The 20,898-nt window shown below is 38.0% G+C and overlaps 1 protein-coding gene across 7 annotated transcripts in view; it reads right to left on the reverse strand.

Moving 5' to 3' along the window:
- Positions 1 to 20,898, reverse strand: part of RPS6KC1 (ribosomal protein S6 kinase C1) — a 204,089-nt gene that overhangs the window by 107,115 nt on the left and 76,076 nt on the right. For all 7 annotated transcript variants that reach the window (NM_001193022.2, XM_005217371.5, XM_059875428.1 and 4 more), the window contains one exon: positions 19,867 to 20,229. In NM_001193022.2, coding sequence (NP_001179951.1) covers positions 19,867 to 20,229 — 363 coding nt within the window. The remainder of the gene's footprint in view (positions 1 to 19,866; positions 20,230 to 20,898) is intronic.

The raw sequence follows: 20,898 nt of genomic DNA on the forward strand, positions 1-20,898 counted from the left end.
AAAACCTAAAATTAATGAAGAAGCACAACAATATAAGATTTTCTGGGGTTCCTTCTCTTCTTATAAAAGGTAGTTTGGGGGATTTCCCTGTGATCCAGTGTCTGGGAATCCACCTGCTAATGCAGTGAACATGCGTTCAATTCCTAACATGCCACCGAACAACTAAGCCCGTACACCGTAACTATTGAACCTGCTCTCTACAGTCCACGAGCTGCAACTACTGAGGGCCACACACCTAGAGCCCATACTCTGCAATGAGAAGCCACCTCGGTGAGGGGCCCTGCAGCAAAGAGCAGCTCCTGCTTGTCCAACTAGAGAAAGCCACACATAGCAATCAAGACCCAGCACAGCCATACATAAATACATAAATATTTTTTTAAATAAGAAATGTAATTTTTAAAACTTCTATGATTAAAACCCACAGTATTAAAAAAATGTGGTAATAAAGAACTCTTAGTACACAAGGTTTTTCTGCTTATTTTCACAATGAAAATTCTGAGAGATAATATAAGAATTAGCCCTTCTGGGTCCAAACTTATATAACTCTTAATTTTAATACAAATATATCTAAACCGAATTATCCCATTCTTCCCCTGACTATCAGCTACCGTGACAGGCTACAGGTGTCTTCTGGAACAGAGTACAGGTGTTTGTCTATCCCTACCTTGTTCTCAAAAAGAACATGAGGAAAATATTAGGGTAAATCAAATGACAGTTTCCCAGCCGCCAAGCATGTGTTTTAGGTCAAATGCTAATTCTGGACAAATTAGTGAAAGTAAAAGTCACTCAGTCGTGTCCAACCTTTTGTGACCCCCCTGGACTGTAGTCCGTGGAATTCCCCAGGCCAGAATACTGGAGAGGGTAGCCTTTCCTTTCTCCAGGGGATCTTCCCAACCCAGGGATTGAAGCCAGGTCTCCCACATTGCAGGTGAGTTCTTTACCAGCTGAGCCACAAGGGAAGCCCAAGAATTCTGGAGTGGGTAACCTATCCCTTCTCCAGAGGATCTTCCCAGCCCAGGAATAGAACTGGGGTCTCCCGCATGGCAGGCAGATTCTTTACAAACAATTTAGGGTTGAGTCTAATTAAAACAGAACGGAGTCCTAGTTCCAAGGATGCTGGGATAGAAACACAAGACCAAGACCTGGAAAGGCACCAAGACAGAAGTATATTTGTTGGAGCTAGAAATCAAACTTAGGATCAGATTAGCAGAAATTCTCAATACTGAGTTCTCACTATTTATGTAGCAACAAACATAAATGTAATAATGCATATAATTATCGTCATTTCAAATGGCTGCATTCTACACATTGTCAACCTTTCGGGATAAATACACTAATGTCTGTGTGGAGTACTGACAGGACAGGCAGAGGTCATTTTAAACCTACCTGACACTTTCACAAGCTACCTTGATGCATACTGGCTATTCATCATACATACTTTAAGACTTCACTTAACTATCACCTCTTCCAGAAGCCTTTCCTATAAGCCTTCTCCTTCCCCTTGGTCAAGTGCCCACTTACATGTATCTACAGAAGCACTCTCATTCAAAAATATTTATAGGGAATTTTCTATGGAAAAGCCACTATGCTAGAAGATACAATAGTGAATAAGAAAATTCCTTGCATTCAAGGACATCTACAAGTAAACAAAGAGACATTAATTCAACAAATAACTAAATAAATAATTATTTCATTGTAAATAAATACACTTGAAACAAAACAGTGTACAATGACCACAAGGTTCAAGGAATCTATTCTGGTCTAAACAAAGGTAAGGAAAGGCTTCCTTGAGGAACTGTCATTGAAACTGAGACCTGATGAAGAAGGAGGTATCCACTGAGGAAGCACAGGAAGGCACTCAAACACAGCACAGCTCACATGAAGGCATTAACACGGAAAAGACCTTGGTGCCTGCCGGGAGGTAAAGAAGGCCACTGTGGCTAAAGAAGGCGAAGTGAAGAGGAGTGGTTCAAGATGAGCTTGGAGAGGCAGGCAGAAGCCACATCACTCACAGCCTCGGAGGCCATATCTTTGGATTTTGTCCTCAAAGTAATGATTTTAATGCAAGAAAGTGACATGATTAGACCATTTTTAAAAGATCACTCAGGCTACTGGTATAGAAAGAATAAATTAGAATCAAGCAAGAGCAGAGCAGGCAGGGAAGAAATTATAAAGTTGTTAGAAAAGCAATGATGGAAGGTGGGACTTCCAGATTATGAGAGAGAGGAACTGGAGAAAACATCTTCCCAGGCAAAACCGGTCAAAATTATCAAAAAATCACAACTCTGGAAACACTACAGAGAAACAGAAAATTAAGAAATACGTATGTAAGAAAAAGTACTGAACTGCGACAGAGAAGCAAGGGTGTTTCAACACGTAGCTACTCCTACCCGTCCCTAGCCAAATGCTGATAGGGGATGTGGGGATCAACAGTCTTCCTGATGCTGGAGGGGGCTAGTCTGACATCTACTGGAAAAAGCTCCAGGCTATTAAAATCAACAGCAAACAGTGACAAAAGGCAAGACAAAAATTTAACAGAGAAATCTGAGAAACTAGGTAAGTCATAGTGTGCTCTGATAAGCTCCCATATATTCACAGGGATCTTCAAAGTTATACACATTCACAGAAGAGATCGCAGAGGGTCACAACCACCCACTCACTCTTGGTGAACAGGAGACCCTGCAAAAACAGAAAGTAAAACCAGGGAAGACTTATAAACCACCTGAATTTTTAAAGCCCCAGCCCACACAACAGTCTCAGCAAATGGCAGAAGCCTCACTAACTGAGGCAGTTTAAGAATCATCTCTACATAATCACTGACTGACCACAAACAACAACAAACAACCCTAGGTAAATGGAAGGGAGGAGGCAGAATCTTAAGAGTTGCTCTGTTATCTAAAATGTCAACTTTTCAAAAAAAAGTACGAGACACGCAAAGAAACAAGAAAGGTATGGCCCATCATCAGAATAGAAGCAGTCAGTAAAAACTATCTCTGAAGGGCATGCATGCATGCTAAATCACTTCAGTCGTGTTTGACTCCTTGTGCCTCTATGGACTGCAGCCCACCAGGCTCCCCTGGTCGTGCTATTCTCCAGGCACGAATACTGGAGTTGCCATGCCCTTCTCCAGGGGATCTTCCCGACCCAGGGATTGAACCAACGTCTCTTATGTCTAACCTGCACTGGCAGGTGGATTCTTCACCGCTAGCGCCACTTGGGAAACCCATCTCTGAAGGGACTCGTATCTAAGAAGATCAACAAATATCATGGATACAACAAATACCAACAAGGATAAACTTAAGAGTCTCACACCCAAATACATAATAGCCAAACTGTCAAAAGCCAAAGCAGAAAATCTTAAAAAAGTAGCAAAAGATAAACATTACTTATCACGTACTAGGGGATCTCAACAAAATTTAACAACTGACTTATTATCAGAAAAATGAAAACCAAAAGGCAGTGACATAGCATATTCAACATGCTGCAAAAGGGCATAAAAACCTGTCACACAAGAATCCAATATCTAGGGAAACCATCTTTCAACAATAAAGACAAAATAGAGACCTCCCTGGTGGTCCGGTGGTTGGGAGTCCACCTTCCAGGGTGGGACACGTGTGTTCAATCCCTGGGCAGGGAACTAGGATCCCACGTGCCGTGGGGCAACTGAGCCCACACGCTGCAACTAGAGAACCCACACACCGCAGCTAGAGAAGCCTGCACACCCCAACTACTGAATCCAAGTGCTTTGGAGCCCTGCGCCGGGCAGGAGGCCCACATCCTGCAACGAGAAAACCCGCTACGTGCCACAACTGGACAAACTCTGTGTGCCGTGAGGACCAGCACAGCCAGAACCAAAAAATAAAAAAAGACAAAATAAACATTCCTACAGAAACACTGAGAGGATTTGTTGCTAATAGACTTGCCTTGGGAAAAATTTTTAAAAGATAGCGTAAGTATATTTCTTCTCATTTCTTCTCCAAAGTGGTTTCAAAGACAAGCAAATTTAATCAATAATTGTAAAACTGTACTGTAGGGCTTATATAAAGACAATACATATGAAAATACTAGCAAAAGGAAGGGAAGGAAGCTCTACTGACGCAAAGTTTCTCTATATCACTAGAATTAAGGTAGTTTTCTCCAATGGCACCCCACTCCAGTACTCTTGCCTGGAAAATCCCATGGACGGAGGAGCCTGGTGGGCTGCAGTCCATGGAGTCGCTAGGAGTCGGACACGGCTGAGTGACTTCACTTTCACTTTTCACTTTCATGCATTGGAAAAGGAAATGGCAACCCACTCCAGTGTTCTTGCCTAGAGAATCCCAGGGACGGGGGAGCCTGGTGGGCTGCTGTCCCTGGGGTCACACAGAGTCAGACACGACTGAAGCGACTTAGCAGAAGCAGCAGCAGAAATGTTTTAAGTTAAAAGGCTTATTACTTTAATCTTCAGAAAAACCATTATGGGGGGAAGAAGGAGAGGGTGGGATGTATGGAGAGAGTAACGTGGAAACTTCCATTACCATATGTAAAATATATAGCCAACGGGAATTTGCTGTGTGACTCAGGGAACTCAACAAGGGCTCTGCAACAACCTAGAGGGGTAGAATGGGGAGGGAGATGGGAGGGAGGGTCAAGAATGAGGGGACATATGTATAGATTCATGTTGATGTTTAGCAGAAACCAACAAAATTCTGTAAAGCAATTATCCTTCAATTAAATAATTTTTTAAAAAAAACTATTATGGAAAATCAGTCAGATCAAAGTCAAAATGATATAATCTAGGGGAAAAAAAAGATAATAAAGACAGCCTAGAAATACATCTAGTCACAGAGGAGGCAGTAAAAACAGAAAGAAATGACACATATAGAAAACAAATAGTAAGACAGCAGACATAAATCCGATATTATTAAATACATTAAATGAATATGGATTAAACATGCCAATCAAAAAGTAGAGATTATAAGACCAATTTTTTTTTAAAAATCTAACTACATTCCATCTACAGGAGAAACACTTTTATTCAGACAAATATAGGTTGAAAGAAAAAGAATGGAAAAATGTATCATACAAAAACTAATCATAAGAGAGGTAGATAACTATACTAACATGTATTGAAATAGATTCCAAGAAAAAAAAATTTACTAGAGACAAAAACAATGTTAAAGTTAAATTAATCTAAGTTTATTCATGATAACTATTTTATACCAAGATTGTACTTTAATCATGAACTTTTCACCCACAGCCAATAAAAGCAGGTATGCTTTCATTAATCAGAGAACAACTTAACGACACCTCATATAGTTCAAAAATCAATTTAATTATAAGTTCCTATGACTAGTCCATAATGACTGATTATCAAAAATTACAGAGACTACTAAAATGTGGGAAATGTCCGACAAACATAAATATGATAGCCATGTTATAGAAAGTGTCATGAAACCTTCAAATAACACAATGTATCAAGCATCCCCATTTCAAGTCCCTGTGTTAAAATGATTAAATAGTATGACCTGGCCATAAAGAAAGTCTCAACAATTTTCAAAAAGTTAAAATCATTCAACAAGTCCCTTGGACACCATGGAATTAAGCTAGAAATCGGAAGCAAAAAGATAATCAGAAAAAAATCTCAACTGCTAGGATATTAAATAGTACACTTGATCTTCCCAACCCAGAGACTGAACCCAGGTCTCCTGCACTACAGGCAGATCTTTACCATCTGAGCCACCAGGGAAGCCCTAGAAATATATTACTTAGAAGTAATTCACAAGTACAGGAGGTAGACTAATGGACTCCTAAGATGTCTGTGCCCTAACAAAGAAACCTGTGAATATACTACTTTACTTGGCTAAACAACTTTGCAAAATGCGATTAAGGTTACAAATTTTGAGACTGAGCAATTTTCCTGAATTATCAAGGTGGGCCCAACCAAATCACCTGGGTTCTTAAAGTCAGGCAACATTTCCTTGCTAAGAATCAGAGTGAGATATAACTATGGCAAAATGACCAGGCAGATACAAAACTGCTGGCTTTCCAGGTAGAAGACATGCAGGTGGCCTCTAGAAGCTGGAAAAGGCAAGGAAACACGAGAGTCTCTGGAAGGGAATACAGTCCTGCCCAAACTTTGATTTCAGCCTGTAAGATTCATGGCAGATTTCTAACCTACAGAACCATAAAATAATAAATTTGTGTTGTAAATCTGTAGTAATTCTATATAACAGAATCTAACTCTCTTTCTTGACAAAACTAGAAACAAATGGGAACTTCTTCAACATTACCAAAGGCACCTATGAAAAACTAATAACTAACATCATAGTCAATGGTTAATGACAAAGCTCTCCCCCTGTGATCTGGAACAGGACAAGGATGCCTCCTTTCCCAATGCTACTGAACACTATACTAGAAGTTCTAGCCAGAGCATCAGATAAGAAACAAAAGGCAACCAAACTGCAAAAGAATACATAAAACTACATCTATTCATGGATAAAATAACCCTATATACCGAAATCCCAAGGAATTTACAAACACCTACCTAGAGCTAACAGATGAATTCAGCAAGTTGTCAGATACAAGATAGACACACAAAATCAGTTGTGTTTTAACACACTAGAAATCAACAATCTGCCAAGAAAATTAATGAAACAATTCCATTTATGATAGCATTGAAAAATATAAATATCTAGGAACCTATTTAACCAAGGAGGCAAAAGATTCATATGCTGAAAATCATAAAATATTGCTGAAAGAAAGAAGATCTAAATAAATAAGACATCTATGTTCACAGATTGAAAGACTTAATATTGTTAAGATGGCAATATTGCCCAAATTTATTTAGATTTAATTCAATGCCCAGTAAAACTTCAATAGCTTTTTTTTGGCGGAAATAGAAAACATGATTTCTAAAATAATAAAAACTTTGAAAATAAAATATGTCAATTATACCTCAGTTTTTTAAGGTGATTTTCAAATTCATATAGTTATAAGGAGACCCCACAGTAGAAACAACATTGACAAAGGGAAAAATTCTCAAAGAAGATCATAAATCAAAAAAGCTAGGAGCCAATGTATTAGATGGCTAGACAATCACGCCACTATTGCTGATAAAAATAAAAGTTTGGGGATTTCCTTGGTGGTCCAGTGGCTAAGAATCCACCTTACAATGCAGGGGACTCAGGTTCAATCCCTGGTCAAGGACCTAACGTTCCCACATGCTGCAGAGAACTAAACCTGTGTGCCACAGCTACTGAAGCCCCCATCCTGGAGCCTGCGCACTGCAACTAAAGAAGCTGTGAACCACGAGGAAAATATCTGCATGCCTCAACTAAGACTTGACAAAGCCAAATAAATAAATAAATATTTTTCTTAAAATACAGGTTTTTGTCTTGTTAGCCTTATAAATATGCTTTGTACTGAACTGGGCAACCCCTTAGAGAAAAAGTGGGCTGAATAATATTTTCGTAAGATCATCAGAGTTAACACCGTAAACAGCCAACAAAGTTTAAAGCTACATATTTTCACTTCTGGAATTCAGCAATAAGAAATCTTGTGACTTGCTTCTCTTCATCAAACATAGACTTACTACTCCCTTTCTCATATATCCATCCATTCTAAAGCAAACAAAGTTATCCTTTGAGCTTCCTCATATTTGAGTAACTCATTCAAAGGAATAAATCTATGGTCAAAACTGTTTTATAAAGCATGCGAAATATATATCATTATGACTGCATAGAGACTAGCCACATCCCTGGTGGCTGAGAGGTTAAAGCTTCTGCCTGCAATGTGGGAGACCTGGGTTCGATCCCTGGGTCGGGAAGATCCCCTGGAGAAGGAAATGGCAATCCACTCCAGTATTCTTGCCTGGAGAATCCCAAGGATGGAGGAGTTTGGTGGGCTACAGTCCACGGGGTCACAAAGAGTTGGACACGACTGAGCGACTTCACTTTCACACATGTCCTAGAACCAACCCTGTAATTCTGAGCTAGTCCAAGTGACTGAAAGGAAACCTAGACATATATGTAGATTGATGATTTCTCCAGAAATTCTATTCCTCACTGCAGGAAGGGGAAGAAAAACAAGCAAGACCCAGTAAGAGACCCAGAATGATGTAGTACTTCTACACAAGTTCGGCTTTTGAAATATATCTGGACATCCCTGAGAGCCTAGCACACATAAACGCAGGGGATGGGTAAACCATGAAAAATGGTTTGGTACCGCTTATTATACCATTTACCAGGAGGAAAACTGCAGAAGACTGTTTGCATCTTTCAGCTGAGTAATAGCATCACAAGTAGTCTCATATGTTAAAAACATCAGTAAGTTTGACCAAAAAAAAAAAAAAAAAAACACCAACAACATCAAGAAACTCTCTTCATCAGTTCATTCACTCAGTCATGTCCAACTCTTTGCCCCCCATGGACTACAGCACACCAGGCCTCCCTGACCATTACCAACTCCCAGAGTTTATTCAAACTCATGTCCATTGAGTCAGTGATGCCATCCAACCATCTCATCCTCTGCTGTCCCCTTCTCCTCCTGCCTTCAATCTTTCCCAGCATCAGGGCCTTTTCAAATGAGTCAGTTCTTCGCATCAGGTGGCCAGAGTATTGGAGTTTCCACTTCAGCATCAGTCCTTCCAATGAATACTCAGGACTGATTTCCTTTAGGATGGACTGGTTGGATCTCCTTGCAGTCCAAGGGACTCTCAAGAGTCTTCTCCAACACCACAGTTCAAAAGCATCAATTTTTTGGCACTCTGCCTTCTTTATAGTCCAACTCTCACATCCATACATGACCACTGGAAAAACCATAGCTTTGCCTAGATGGACCTTTGTTGGCAAAGTAATGTCTCTGCTTTTTAATATGCTGTCTTTTAATATGCTGTCATAACTTTTCTTCCAAGGACTCTTTTCATAGTGATATTCATAATGCATGCAGGAGACTTAAAAAGAAACAGAAAAGAGAGGGAGAGAGAAGAGAGGAAAAGAAAGGAAAAAAAGGAATGGAGAGAAAGTAGAGGAGGTCTCATTTTGAAAGGCCATCATTCAATTTTATATTTTTATAAGAGAACACTATATAGTCACTATCACAATACCTGGTACATACAAGAAGTAAAAGCTTGTTGAACGGTCAACTGAATGAATAGATGGCTGAATGAGCAAAGAAACAAATGGGTAGAATGAAAAAGAAAAAATACTTGAAGTTTAAAAATATTTGATTATGAAGAAGATATATGTCTCCATGTTAAAAAGTTAATCTAATAGGAGAGAGATGTGAGAAGTAGCATGGCAGAGTGGAAAGAAGGCAAGATTTGAATTCAAAAGGACCTAGATTTAAATCCTGGATGAAACTTTCACTGGTCTGTGCTGCTAATATTTTATATAAGCCTTAGTTTTGACTGGTTCAGGAGTGAGAAATGAGTACAACAGGGCTGTATATTGTCACCCTGTTTCTTTAACTTATACGCAGAGCACATCATGCGAAATGCTAGCTGGATGAGTTACAAGCTGGAATCAAGACTGCCAGGAGCAACATCAACAACCTCAGATATGCAGATGATACCATTCTAATGGCTGAAAGAGAAGAGGAACCAAAGAGGCTCTTGATGCGGGTGAAGGAGGAGAGTGAAAAAGCCAACTTAAAACTCAATATTGAAAAAATTAACAAGATCATGGTATCCAGTCCCATCACTTCACAGCAAATAGAAGGGTAAAAGGTGGAAGCAGGAACAGAATTCCACCTGGGCTCTAAAATCACTGCAGATGGTGACTGCGGCCATGAAGGTAGAAGACAACTGCTTCTTGGCAGGAAAGCTATGACAAACCTAGACAGTGTGTTAAAAAGCAAAGATGTCACTTTGCCGATAAAGGTCCATCTAGTCAAAGCTATGGCTTTTCCAGTAGTCATGTATGGATGTGAGAGCTCAACAGTAAAGAAGGCAGGGTGCCGAACAATTGATGCTTTTGAACCACGGTGCTAGAGAAGACTCTTGAGAGTCCCCTGGAAACCAGGGAGATCAAACCAGTCAATCTTGAAGGAAATCAACCCAGAATACTTTTTGGAAGGATTGATGCTGAAGCTGAAGCTCCAGTTCTTTGGCTACCCTATGCAAAAAGCTGACTCACTGGAAAAGACTCTGATGCTGGGAAAGACTGAAGGCAGAAGGAGAAGAGGGCAACAGAGGATGAGATGGTTGGATGGCATCAGCGATTCAATGGACATGAAATTGGGCAAGCTCTGGGAGATGACAAGGGACAGGGAAGCCTGGCGTCCTGCAGTCCATGGGGTCATGAAGAGTTGGACGTGACTTGGCGACTGAACTAGTTTTCTCCATCTGTAAAATGGGGATTCCAGTAACCACCTTACAAATACAATAAACCAGCAATGTTGGCACCTAGAACAAACTGAACAAAACCAGCTCTCAAATCAATTCTGTAATTCATAATGTAGCCCACAGATGGGTGTTACTAACAATGCTCGCCATCTGGTAGCTTCCTCTTTTAAATAATTATTCTTGCTAACTAGGTGCCAAGCTTTTAGAATCATTATAGTGAATGTTTGCACCCTCTAAATTTTGGTGTCCTTAGAAAAAGCCCAGTGTGACTAGCCATAGCTCATAGTATATAGGTTTGCTAAAAATAACATTAAGAAAAACCCGTTGTACAGTGACAGACATGTAATCAATAATAAATTATTATTTAAATATTTCATGAATACCTTTATATCATCCATTTGCCACTCCACATTATCTCAATTATTCCAATAAGCCCACACTAAGAATACAGATTAATCATATCAGTCACTTGCAGAAAAACATAAATAAGGCAGAAATGAAAGGTTATAGAGACAGAAATGAGAAATTCTGAAACATTCTCTTCAAAGAGTCAATTTGATTCCTTCAATCTTGACTTTTTGCATTTTCTCTCTTAAATCCAGAAAAACCTGAGGACTTAGAAGTGTAGAGGGACCCTAATTTCAAGAGCCATTTCCAGACGAAGGAAATAACTGTTGGATTCAAAAGGAAAGTTCAAAGTTACCACTCAGTGTATGCTTTTTCTTTGTTGGATGGGCAAGAGAACTGCTGCTATTGTGTTCTGTATCTAGTCTCAGCTGTGCAAACACCAGTTAAGTAAGAAAAACATCAAGCCATCTTTATAAGATCTACAAACAACCTAGACAAATTCCTTTAGAAAGCATAGTTAGTTAAGCTGAATAGTTAGTATGCAAAATAACAAAACTTGTCAACTCATAAGAACCCCTGTATAAAGTATTCTTACTTAGCTCTGAAAGATTATTTCTCTGGATTATCAGATATCCAGAAATAGTTATTTTATTTTAAAGCATGCCAATCCAATCCAAGGTCACAGATAACAATTCTCACAGAAAGAGTTAAACTAAAATGACTCATTGGTATAACTAGTTATAATGATGCCACAATAACAGTTTTTCTCCACGAAAACATCTCTTCTGCTCCTAAATGTTAAGTTAGTTCACAAGCGAGAGCCTCCAGTTTCCCCACAAACAAAAGAACAAAGTCTTTATACTCAACTTCAGTCAACAGTAATAAGTTGAAAGGTTTTCCTCTAAGATCAGGAACAAAACAAGGGTGCCTACTTTTGCCACTTTATTCAACACAGTACTGGAAGTCCTAGCCAGAGTAATCAGGCAAGGGAAAAGGGGGATGGGGGAAGGACAACATCCAAATCAAAAGGAAGAAGTAAGACTGTGTCTTTTTACAGACCACATGATGATAGATACATAAAATCCTAGATTCCCCCCAAAACTGTTAAACTAATAAATTCAGTAAAAGTGCAAGATACAAAATCAGTACACAAAAATCAGTGTGTTTCTACACACTAGCAACAAAGTATTAGAAAGATAAATTAGGAGAGCAACCCCACTTAAAACTGCATTAAAAAAAAAAAAAAAAACCCTAGGAATAAATTTAACTGGGGAGGTGAAACATAAGTATACTAAAACCGACAAACAACTGATGAAAGAAACTGAAGAGAATGATGAAAGATATTCCAAGCTCATGAACTGGGAGAATTAATAATGTTAAAATGTCCATACTCCTCAAAGTGACCCATGATTTAAAGCAATCTCTATCAAAATTTCAAAAAGCAGAAAAAACAATTCTAAAATTTATACAGAACCTCAGAAGACTGAACAGGCATAGTAATCTTAAGAAAGAGGAAAAAAGCTGGAGGTCTCACATTTCTTAATTTCAAACTATATTATAAAGCTATAGTAATCAAATAGTACGGTATTCACATTAAAAAGACATAAACGTTAATGGAACCAAATAGATAGTCCAGAAATAAAACCATACATGCATGGTTAACTAATTTTCAACAAAGGAACTAAGAATATTCAATAGGAAAAGAATATGCACAATAAATGGTGCTGGGAAAGCTGGGCAGTCACTTTTAACAGAGTAAAACTGGACCCCTATCTCACACCATACACAAAAATAAACGCAAAATGGATTACAAACTTGAATGTAAGACTTGAGACCGTGAAATTCCTAGAAGAAAACATGGAGGGTAAATTCCACGACATGTCTTGGTAATAGTTTTTGGACTTGAAACCAAAAGAAATGGCAACAAAACCAAAAATAAACAAGTGGGACTACCTCAAACTAAAAACCTTCTTCTGCAGAGCAAAGGAACCCATCAACAAAATCAAAAGAGAAACCAGAAGGGGAAGGACAGTTGGGTTTGGGATTGACGTGTGTATATTGCTTTATTTTAAATGGATAATTAACAAGGACCTACTGTGTAGCACATGGAACTCTGCTCAATGTTATTTATGTGGCAGCCTGGATGGGACATGAGTTTGGGGGCAAATGGATACATACTCAGAATGGCTGAGTCCTTTTGCTGATCGCCTGAAACTATCATAACATTGTTAATCAGCTATACCCAATAAAAAATAAAAAGTTTAAAGCATTTTAGGATCAAATGGCTTCACAAGAGAACTCTATTAAACATTTAGAGAAGAGCTAATGCCTATCCTTCTAAAACTCTTCCAAAAAACTGCAGAGAGAACACTTCCAAACATTCTACAAGGTCGCCACCACCCTGCTACCAAAAACAGACAAAGACAACACAAAAACAGAAAACTACAGGCCAATATCACTGATGAACATAGATGCAAAAATCGTCAACAAAATTTTAGCAAACAGCATTCAGCAACATATCAAAAAGCTCATACACCATGATCAAGTTGGGTTTTTTCCAGGGATGCAAAGATTCTTCAATATACACAAATCAATCAATATGATACACCGTATCAACAAATTGAAAGATAAAAACCATATGATAATCTCAATAGATGCAGAGAAAGCCTTTGACAAAATTCACACCCATTTATGATTAAAATGTTACAAAAAATGGGCACAGAGGGAACCTATCTCAACATAGTAAAGGCCATATATGATAAGCCTACAGCAAACATTATGCTCAATGGTGAAAAACTGAAAGCACTCCCCTGAAAATCAGGAAGAAGACAACGGTCACCACTTTTACCACTATTATTCAACACAGTTTTGGCAGTCCTAGTTACAGCAATCAGAGAAGAAAAAGAAATAAAAGGAATCCAGATCAGAAAAGAAGAAGTAAAGCTCTCACTGTTTGCAGATGACATGATACTGTACATAGAAAATCCTAAAGATAATAAAAGAAAATTACTAGAGCTAATTAGTGAATATAGCAAAGTCACAAGATACAAAATCAATACACAGAAAACACTTGCATTTCTATAGACTACCAGTGAAAAATCAGAAAGAGAAATTAAGGAATCAATCCCATTCACCGTTGCAACAAAAAGAATAAAATATCTAGGAATAAACTTACCTAAGGAGACAAAAGAACTGTACACAGAAAATTATAAGACACTGATGAAAGAAATCAAAGATGGCATAAACAGATGGAGAGATATTCCATGTTCTTGGGTAGGAAGAATCAATATTGTAAAAATAACTATATTACCAAATACAGTCTACAGATTGAATGCAATCCCTATCAAATTACCAATGGCATTTTTCACAGAACTAGAACAAAAAATTTCACAACTCAAATGGAAACACAAAAGACTCCAAATAGCCAAAGGAGTCTTGAGAAAGAAGAATGGAGCTGCAGGAATCAACCTTCCTGACTTCAGACTATACCACAAAGCTACAGTCATCAAGACAGTATGGTACTGGCACAAAAACAGAAATATAGACCACTGGAACAAGATAGAAAAGCCTAGAAATAAACCCATGCACCTATGGGTACCTTATTTTTGACAAAGGAGGCAAGAATATACAATGGGGCAAAGTCAGTCTCTTCAATAAATGGTGATGGGAAAACTGGACAGCTCCATGTAAAAGAATGAAATTAGAACACTTCCTAACACCATACACAAAGATAAACTCAAAATGGATTAAAGACCTAAATGTAACACCAGAAACTATAGACCTCTTAGAGGAAAACAGGCAGAACACTCAATGACATAAATCAAAGCAAGATCTTCTATTATCCACCTCCTAAAGTAAGGAAAATAAAAACAAAAGTAAACAAGTGGGACCTGATTAAACGTAAAAGCTTTTGCACAGCAAAGGAAACTATAAGCAAGGTGAAAAGACAACCCTCAGAACGGGAGAAAATAATAGCAAATGAAACAATGGACAAAGGATTAATTTCCAAAATATACAAGCAGCTCATAGAACTCAATACTAGAAAAACAAACAACCCAGTCCAAAAGTGGGGAAAAGACCTAAACAGACATTTTCCAAAGAAGACATACAGATGGCTAACAAACACATGAAAAGATGCTCAACATCACTCATTATTAGAGAAATACAAATCAAAACTACAATGAGATATCACCTCACTGGTCAGAATGGCCATCACCAAAAAGTCTACAAACAATAAATGCTGGAGAGAGTGTGGAGAAAAGGGAACGCTCTTGCAGTGTTGGTGGGAATATAAATTGATACAGCCACTATGAAAGACAGTATGGAGATTCCTTAAAAAACTAGGAATAAAACCACCATATGACCCAGCAATCCTACTCCTAGGCATCTACCCTGAGGAAACCAAAACTGAAAAAGACACATGTATCCCATTGTTCATTGCAGCACTATTTACAATAGCTAGAACACGGAAGCAATCTAGATGTCCATCAACAGATGAATGGATAAAGAAATTGTGGCACACATACACAATGGAGTATTACTCGGCCATAAAAAATGAATGCATTTGAGTCAGTTCTAATGAGGTGGATGAACCTAGAACCTATTATACAGAGTGAAGTAAGTCAGAAAGAGAAATATCATATACTAACGCATGTACACAGAACCTAGAAAAATGGTACTGAAGAATTTATTTGCAGGCAGCAATGGAGAAACAGACATAGAGAACAGACTTATGGACATGGGGAGAGGGAAAGAGAGGGTAAGATGTATGTTGAGAGTAACATGGAAAGTTATATTACCATATGTAAAATAAATAGCCAACAGGAATTTGCTGTATGTCTCAGGAAACTCAAACAGGGGCTCTATATCAACCTAGAGAGGTGGGATGGGGAGGGAGATGGAAAGGAGGTTCACAAGGGAGGGGATATAGGTATACCTATGGCTGATTCATGTTGAGGTTTGACAGAAAACAACAAAATTCTGTAAAACAATTATCCTTCAATTAAAAAAAAAATTTTTAAAGTCAAAAGGCAATATACCAATGGGAGAAATATTTGCAAATTATATACCTGATAAGAAGATAATATCCAGGGGCTTCCCTGGTCGTCCCATGGTTAAGAATCTGCCTGACAATGCAGGGCACATGGGTTTGACCCCTGGCCAGAAAGATCCCATACGCCACAGGTCAACAAAGCCCATGCACCTCAACTACTGAGCCATGCTCGAGAGCCTGCAAGCTGCAACTACTGAAGCCCATGCCCTGCCACAAAAGAAGCCACTGCAGTGAGAAGCCCAGGCACCACAAGGAGGGAGAAGTCCCCACTCGCCACAACCACAGAAAGCCCAGGCACAGCAATGAAGCTGTAGTGTCACTATAAAATGTTTTTAAAGTTAATATCCAAAATACATATAGAATTGTCATAACTCAAAAGGAAAAAAATCAACCAGATTAAAAAATGGGCAGAGGAAGTGAACAGACATTTTCCCAAAGTAGACATACAAATGCTTAAAAGGTATATGAAAAGGTACTTAACATCAGTCATCATAAGGGAAACCCAAATCAAAACCACAATGAGGTATCACCTCACACCTGTCAGAATGGCTATGCTATCATCAGAAATACAATACATAACAAATGTTGACAGGGATGTGAAAAAAAGGGAATCCTCATACACTGTTGGTAGGAATGTAAATTGGTGCAGCCCCTACAAAAACTGGTATGGAGGAAAAATTAAAAATAGAACTACCATATGATTGAGCAATTCCATTTTCAGGTATATATTCAAAAGAAACAAATCATTATCTCAAAGATATATTTACATGTCCATGTTCACTGCAGAATTATTCACAACAGCCAAGACATGAATCAACCCGTGTCCATCAACAGATGAACTGATAGTGTGGTGGAATATTATACAACCATAAAAAATATATTTTATGATAGATAGTGAATAATATACAGCAGAATATCATTCAACCATAAAAAATAAATTCTTCAGGGCACTATGCTAAGTGAAATTAAGTCAGAGAAAGACAACTACCATATGATCTCACTTATATGTGGAATCTAAATAGAACCAAACAAAGAAATAGAACAGACTGGTGGTTGCCAGAGGCAAGTGGTGAAGGTGGTCAAAAAATGCAAACTTTCACTTATAAGATTAATAAATTTGGGGGATAAAACATACAACATGGGCTTCCTAGGTGGGTCAGTGGTTAAAAAAAAAAAAACCCGCCTGCCAATGTCAGAGACTCCAGTTCAATCCCTGGGTCAAGAAGATTCCCTGGAGAAGGGAATGGCAACCCACTCCAGTATTCTTGCCTGGGAAGTCCCACGGACAGAGGAGCCTGGAGGGCTACAGTCGATGGGGTCACAAAAAGTCGGACACGACTTAGCAACTGAACAATGACAACATACAATATGGTGACTACAGTTAACGTTACTATATTGTATATTTGAAAGCTGCTAAAAGAATAACTTTAAAGTTCTTATTACTAGAAAAAAATATATAACTATGTAAAGTGATGTGTGTTAACTAAACTTACTGCAGTAATCATTTCACAATATATGCATATATCAAATCATTATGATGTCATATGTCAATTATACCTCCGTAAAACTGGGGAAAACATTTTTCAAAAATAATGTCCATGTGTGGTGACTGGTATATTTCTAAACAGAATCCACAGACTAGAAACACTGCCCTAATGTTACATTTAAACATGTATAACATTTAAACATATAACATGTTAAATGTATAACCATGTGCCTGAAACAGACATTATTATACATTTTGGTTAAAAGTTAGAATTGTGACTATGGTCACCACGGTTTGTATGAATTAAATTGATCACATTATGGATAAACAATAGAAGGCTAAAAAAAATTAGTTGACTATAACTTTTTAGACTTGATGGCATATTAACCACAAAAACTAATCCAGGCAGAAATAGAGATTGCAGTTTCAGAAATGTGGTAAGCTAAATAGAAAAAAGTATGTTTAAATTGTAACATTCCTTAAGACAGAGGTCTAGTAGGTTTACAACTAGCCAATCTGATCACATGGACCACAGCCTTGTCTAACTCAATGAAACTAAGCCATGCCCTGTGGGGCCACCCAAGACGGACGGGTCATGGTGGAGAGGTCTGACAGAATGTGGTCCACTGGAGAAGGGAACAGCAAACCACTTCAGTATTCTTGCCTTGAGAACCCCATGAACAGTATGAAAAGGCAAAAAGACAGGACACTGAAAGAGGAACTCCCCAGGTCGGTATGTGTCCAATATGCTAATGGAGATCAGTGGACGACAGAGGATGAGATGGTTGGATGGCATCACTGACTCGATGGACATGGGTTTGAGTGGACTCCGGGAGTTGGTGATGGACAGGGAGGCCTGGCGTGCTGCGGTTCATGGGGTCGCAAGAGTCAGACACGACTGAGCGACTGAACTGAACTGAACTGAACCAGTAGGTTTGGTATCAAGTTGCAGTGGAGAAATAACTCACCACCATAATCACAAATAACAACATTATTATTATGAAATAATGAAACAAATGAAACAATATTATTTTTTGGTATTTGCTGATATGTATCCACAATTCTCATTTTGAAGAAAAGATTTTTATTTTTCTGGTGCCATCAAGTGGTAACATTATGAAGTGTTCTAAGGTTTAAATACTAATAACTTTAAAACAGAAAAGTAACACACTGATATGTTTTATATATGTCAATTTTGTGTTTTAGCACAAAATTACATAGAAAAAAAAGGGGGTAACATTAAATCTAACTGTTTGCAACTCATCCCCATTTTCAAACTCCAAATGAGAATTAAGACAAAGAAGAAAAATGAGTAAGTCATTAAGATTGGAATGTTCCACTAGCAGACAAAAAACCCAAAAGACAATGAAACTACCTGAAAAACAAAATTTATATCAAAATGATATATCAATCAAATCATAAGAGATGCTCCCTCCTGAAGTTCCATTAATGTGGCAGTAAAAGAAATTATTTTTAAGGCAAAACCCTTCAAGAACAAAAAGAAAGAAAACAGCAGCAACAAAATTTTAGAAGTTAAAAAGTAGATGAATAAGTGGTTACTGTTTGATCAACTCAAGGAAGCTGCCTTACTAACAGAGCAATGTAAATCTCTCCAAAATTTCAGGGACTGGTGGTCTTAGATAGCTGTGGGAGTGTGAAAGCTAAAACCAAGAAAATTCACCAAAATCCTAGTTAAGAAGTTGTTAGGATGCCACTACACACAGTCCTTCTTCCACTCCTTATGGCCAAGTATCCATTTTTACATCACTCATACTAGAAGACGGAAAGTTTATACTGGAGGAAGAGTAAAGAGAGGCTTCTGACCACAGTACACCAAGCATAGTGAGGGCAGAAGTACTGCAGTTAAAAAACAAAAACTGTTAGTAATCCAGGAGACTGTGATAATCTAAACAGTACTGACAAGTCAAAGACCACAGAATAACAACAACAACGATGATTTTCCTGAAAGAAAACCACTGGAAGAAGGTCCTATTAACCTTTGACCATTGTGTCCGGGACGTCAGATTACGAATCGCAGTATGCTTCAATCTGCTTCCCTAAGAGAAAGGCAAATGATGAAAAACTGATGCTTAAAAATAAATAACAGGCTAAATTCTACTTACAGACATTTAGCAGCATTCAGCTCTCCATGTCCTGTATCACCCCCATTAATTGGCTGAGAATTTATCACAACTAACACAAACAGAATAGCAAGCAAATCCAAGAACCCTTTACGATCTCAGTTTAACAGCCCATTTCATCTCGCCTCTTCAGGCCATCAAGAGTGAATGTACTAAAGAATCTCTGGGAATACTCCTGACAGAATCAGGTGAACATGGCAGGAAAAAAATATATATATATATTATTCAAACAAGGGACTTAGAAGCTTGATTTTTAAAAATTCTGTTTGTGTTGATTAATTGATCAAAGCAGAGACTTAAGTATACTGTCTTCCACCACGTAATTAAAAGTTAAATTACCATATTTAGGTAATTTAATCTCCAGTAATTTCTTTTTTTCAGTCTTGTTTTTACACAAGATTATACATAAGAAATTGCTATATATACAAGTACGTATGTGTGTGTGTGTGTGTATTTTCCCCCAAATATCAACAAAAGAACATGCCAAAATATAATAATACAGATAAAATTGTACCTTGAACACCTTCCAGGAGCAAATCAACTCCCTTCCTATAAAAATCAGAGGCAGCTTCATAGTCATCTTCTTCTTCCTTTTTTAAAGCCAGCTTTATTAATTCTCCTGCTTTCTCCAAATAATCTCTCTTGCCAAGCTTGGATTTTAAACTGCTGGGAAAAAGGCTACGACTTTCCCGTTCTTCTTCTGTTTTGTTCTGTTCACTGTCAGAAAAAACAGTCCCTAGCACTGAAGAATCCGAAGAAAGATTGGGACCAAAAGTCCTGATGGGAGAATTCTGATTGGAAGCCATTCCATCATCCAGCTCAGCAAGAGAATCCACATCAACAGTAAGAGATACCAGGTCACTGTCGCTGGAGAAACCTAGAAATATGATCACAATAGTGAACAGATATTAAACTGAGAATCGGCCAAAAGAATACAAATCACACTGACGTAACATTTTTTCATATTACCCATGTCAATCAGGAAGATTGCAATTTACTGATGGAAGTCAGTGTCTAGCAATTTGTTTCAGCTTAGTTCATTCATTTTTGTACTATCTCCCCACAGTTCTGGAAGACAATCTCCTGCCTTAACCATCAAACTAAAACTGAAGACAAGTCTTTATCTAGCCCTGTTGTTACAAGCCTTTACCACAGGATCTTGTATTTACAGAAGGTTGATGCTTATATACACAGCTTCTGTGAACAACAGAATTATGATAAAAGGAAAAGAATAAGCGCTTTAGAATAGAAAAGAGAAGTGCCTGAATCCCAGCTCTTAAAACTTACTGTGTGACCAACCACAAGTTACTTAATAATAAAACTTATTATGCAAGGCTTTAAATGAGAAAAAGAGCTAATGCACATAATAGGCTAAGATTAAATTATAACTTTTATAGCAATTACATAATAATAATTTTACTATACATAATATAATGTATCCTCAGAGATGTGCTTTTAAGTAACCATCCATATCTGGAAAATGTATGCCATGCAGCACTTTTTTAACCGAATTTTTTGAAATTCATGTTTCAGCCTCTTCCACAAG

Source organism: Bos taurus, chromosome 16 (genome assembly GCF_002263795.3).
Source record: "Bos taurus isolate L1 Dominette 01449 registration number 42190680 breed Hereford chromosome 16, ARS-UCD2.0, whole genome shotgun sequence".
Taxonomy (NCBI): Eukaryota; Metazoa; Chordata; class Mammalia; order Artiodactyla; family Bovidae; genus Bos; species Bos taurus.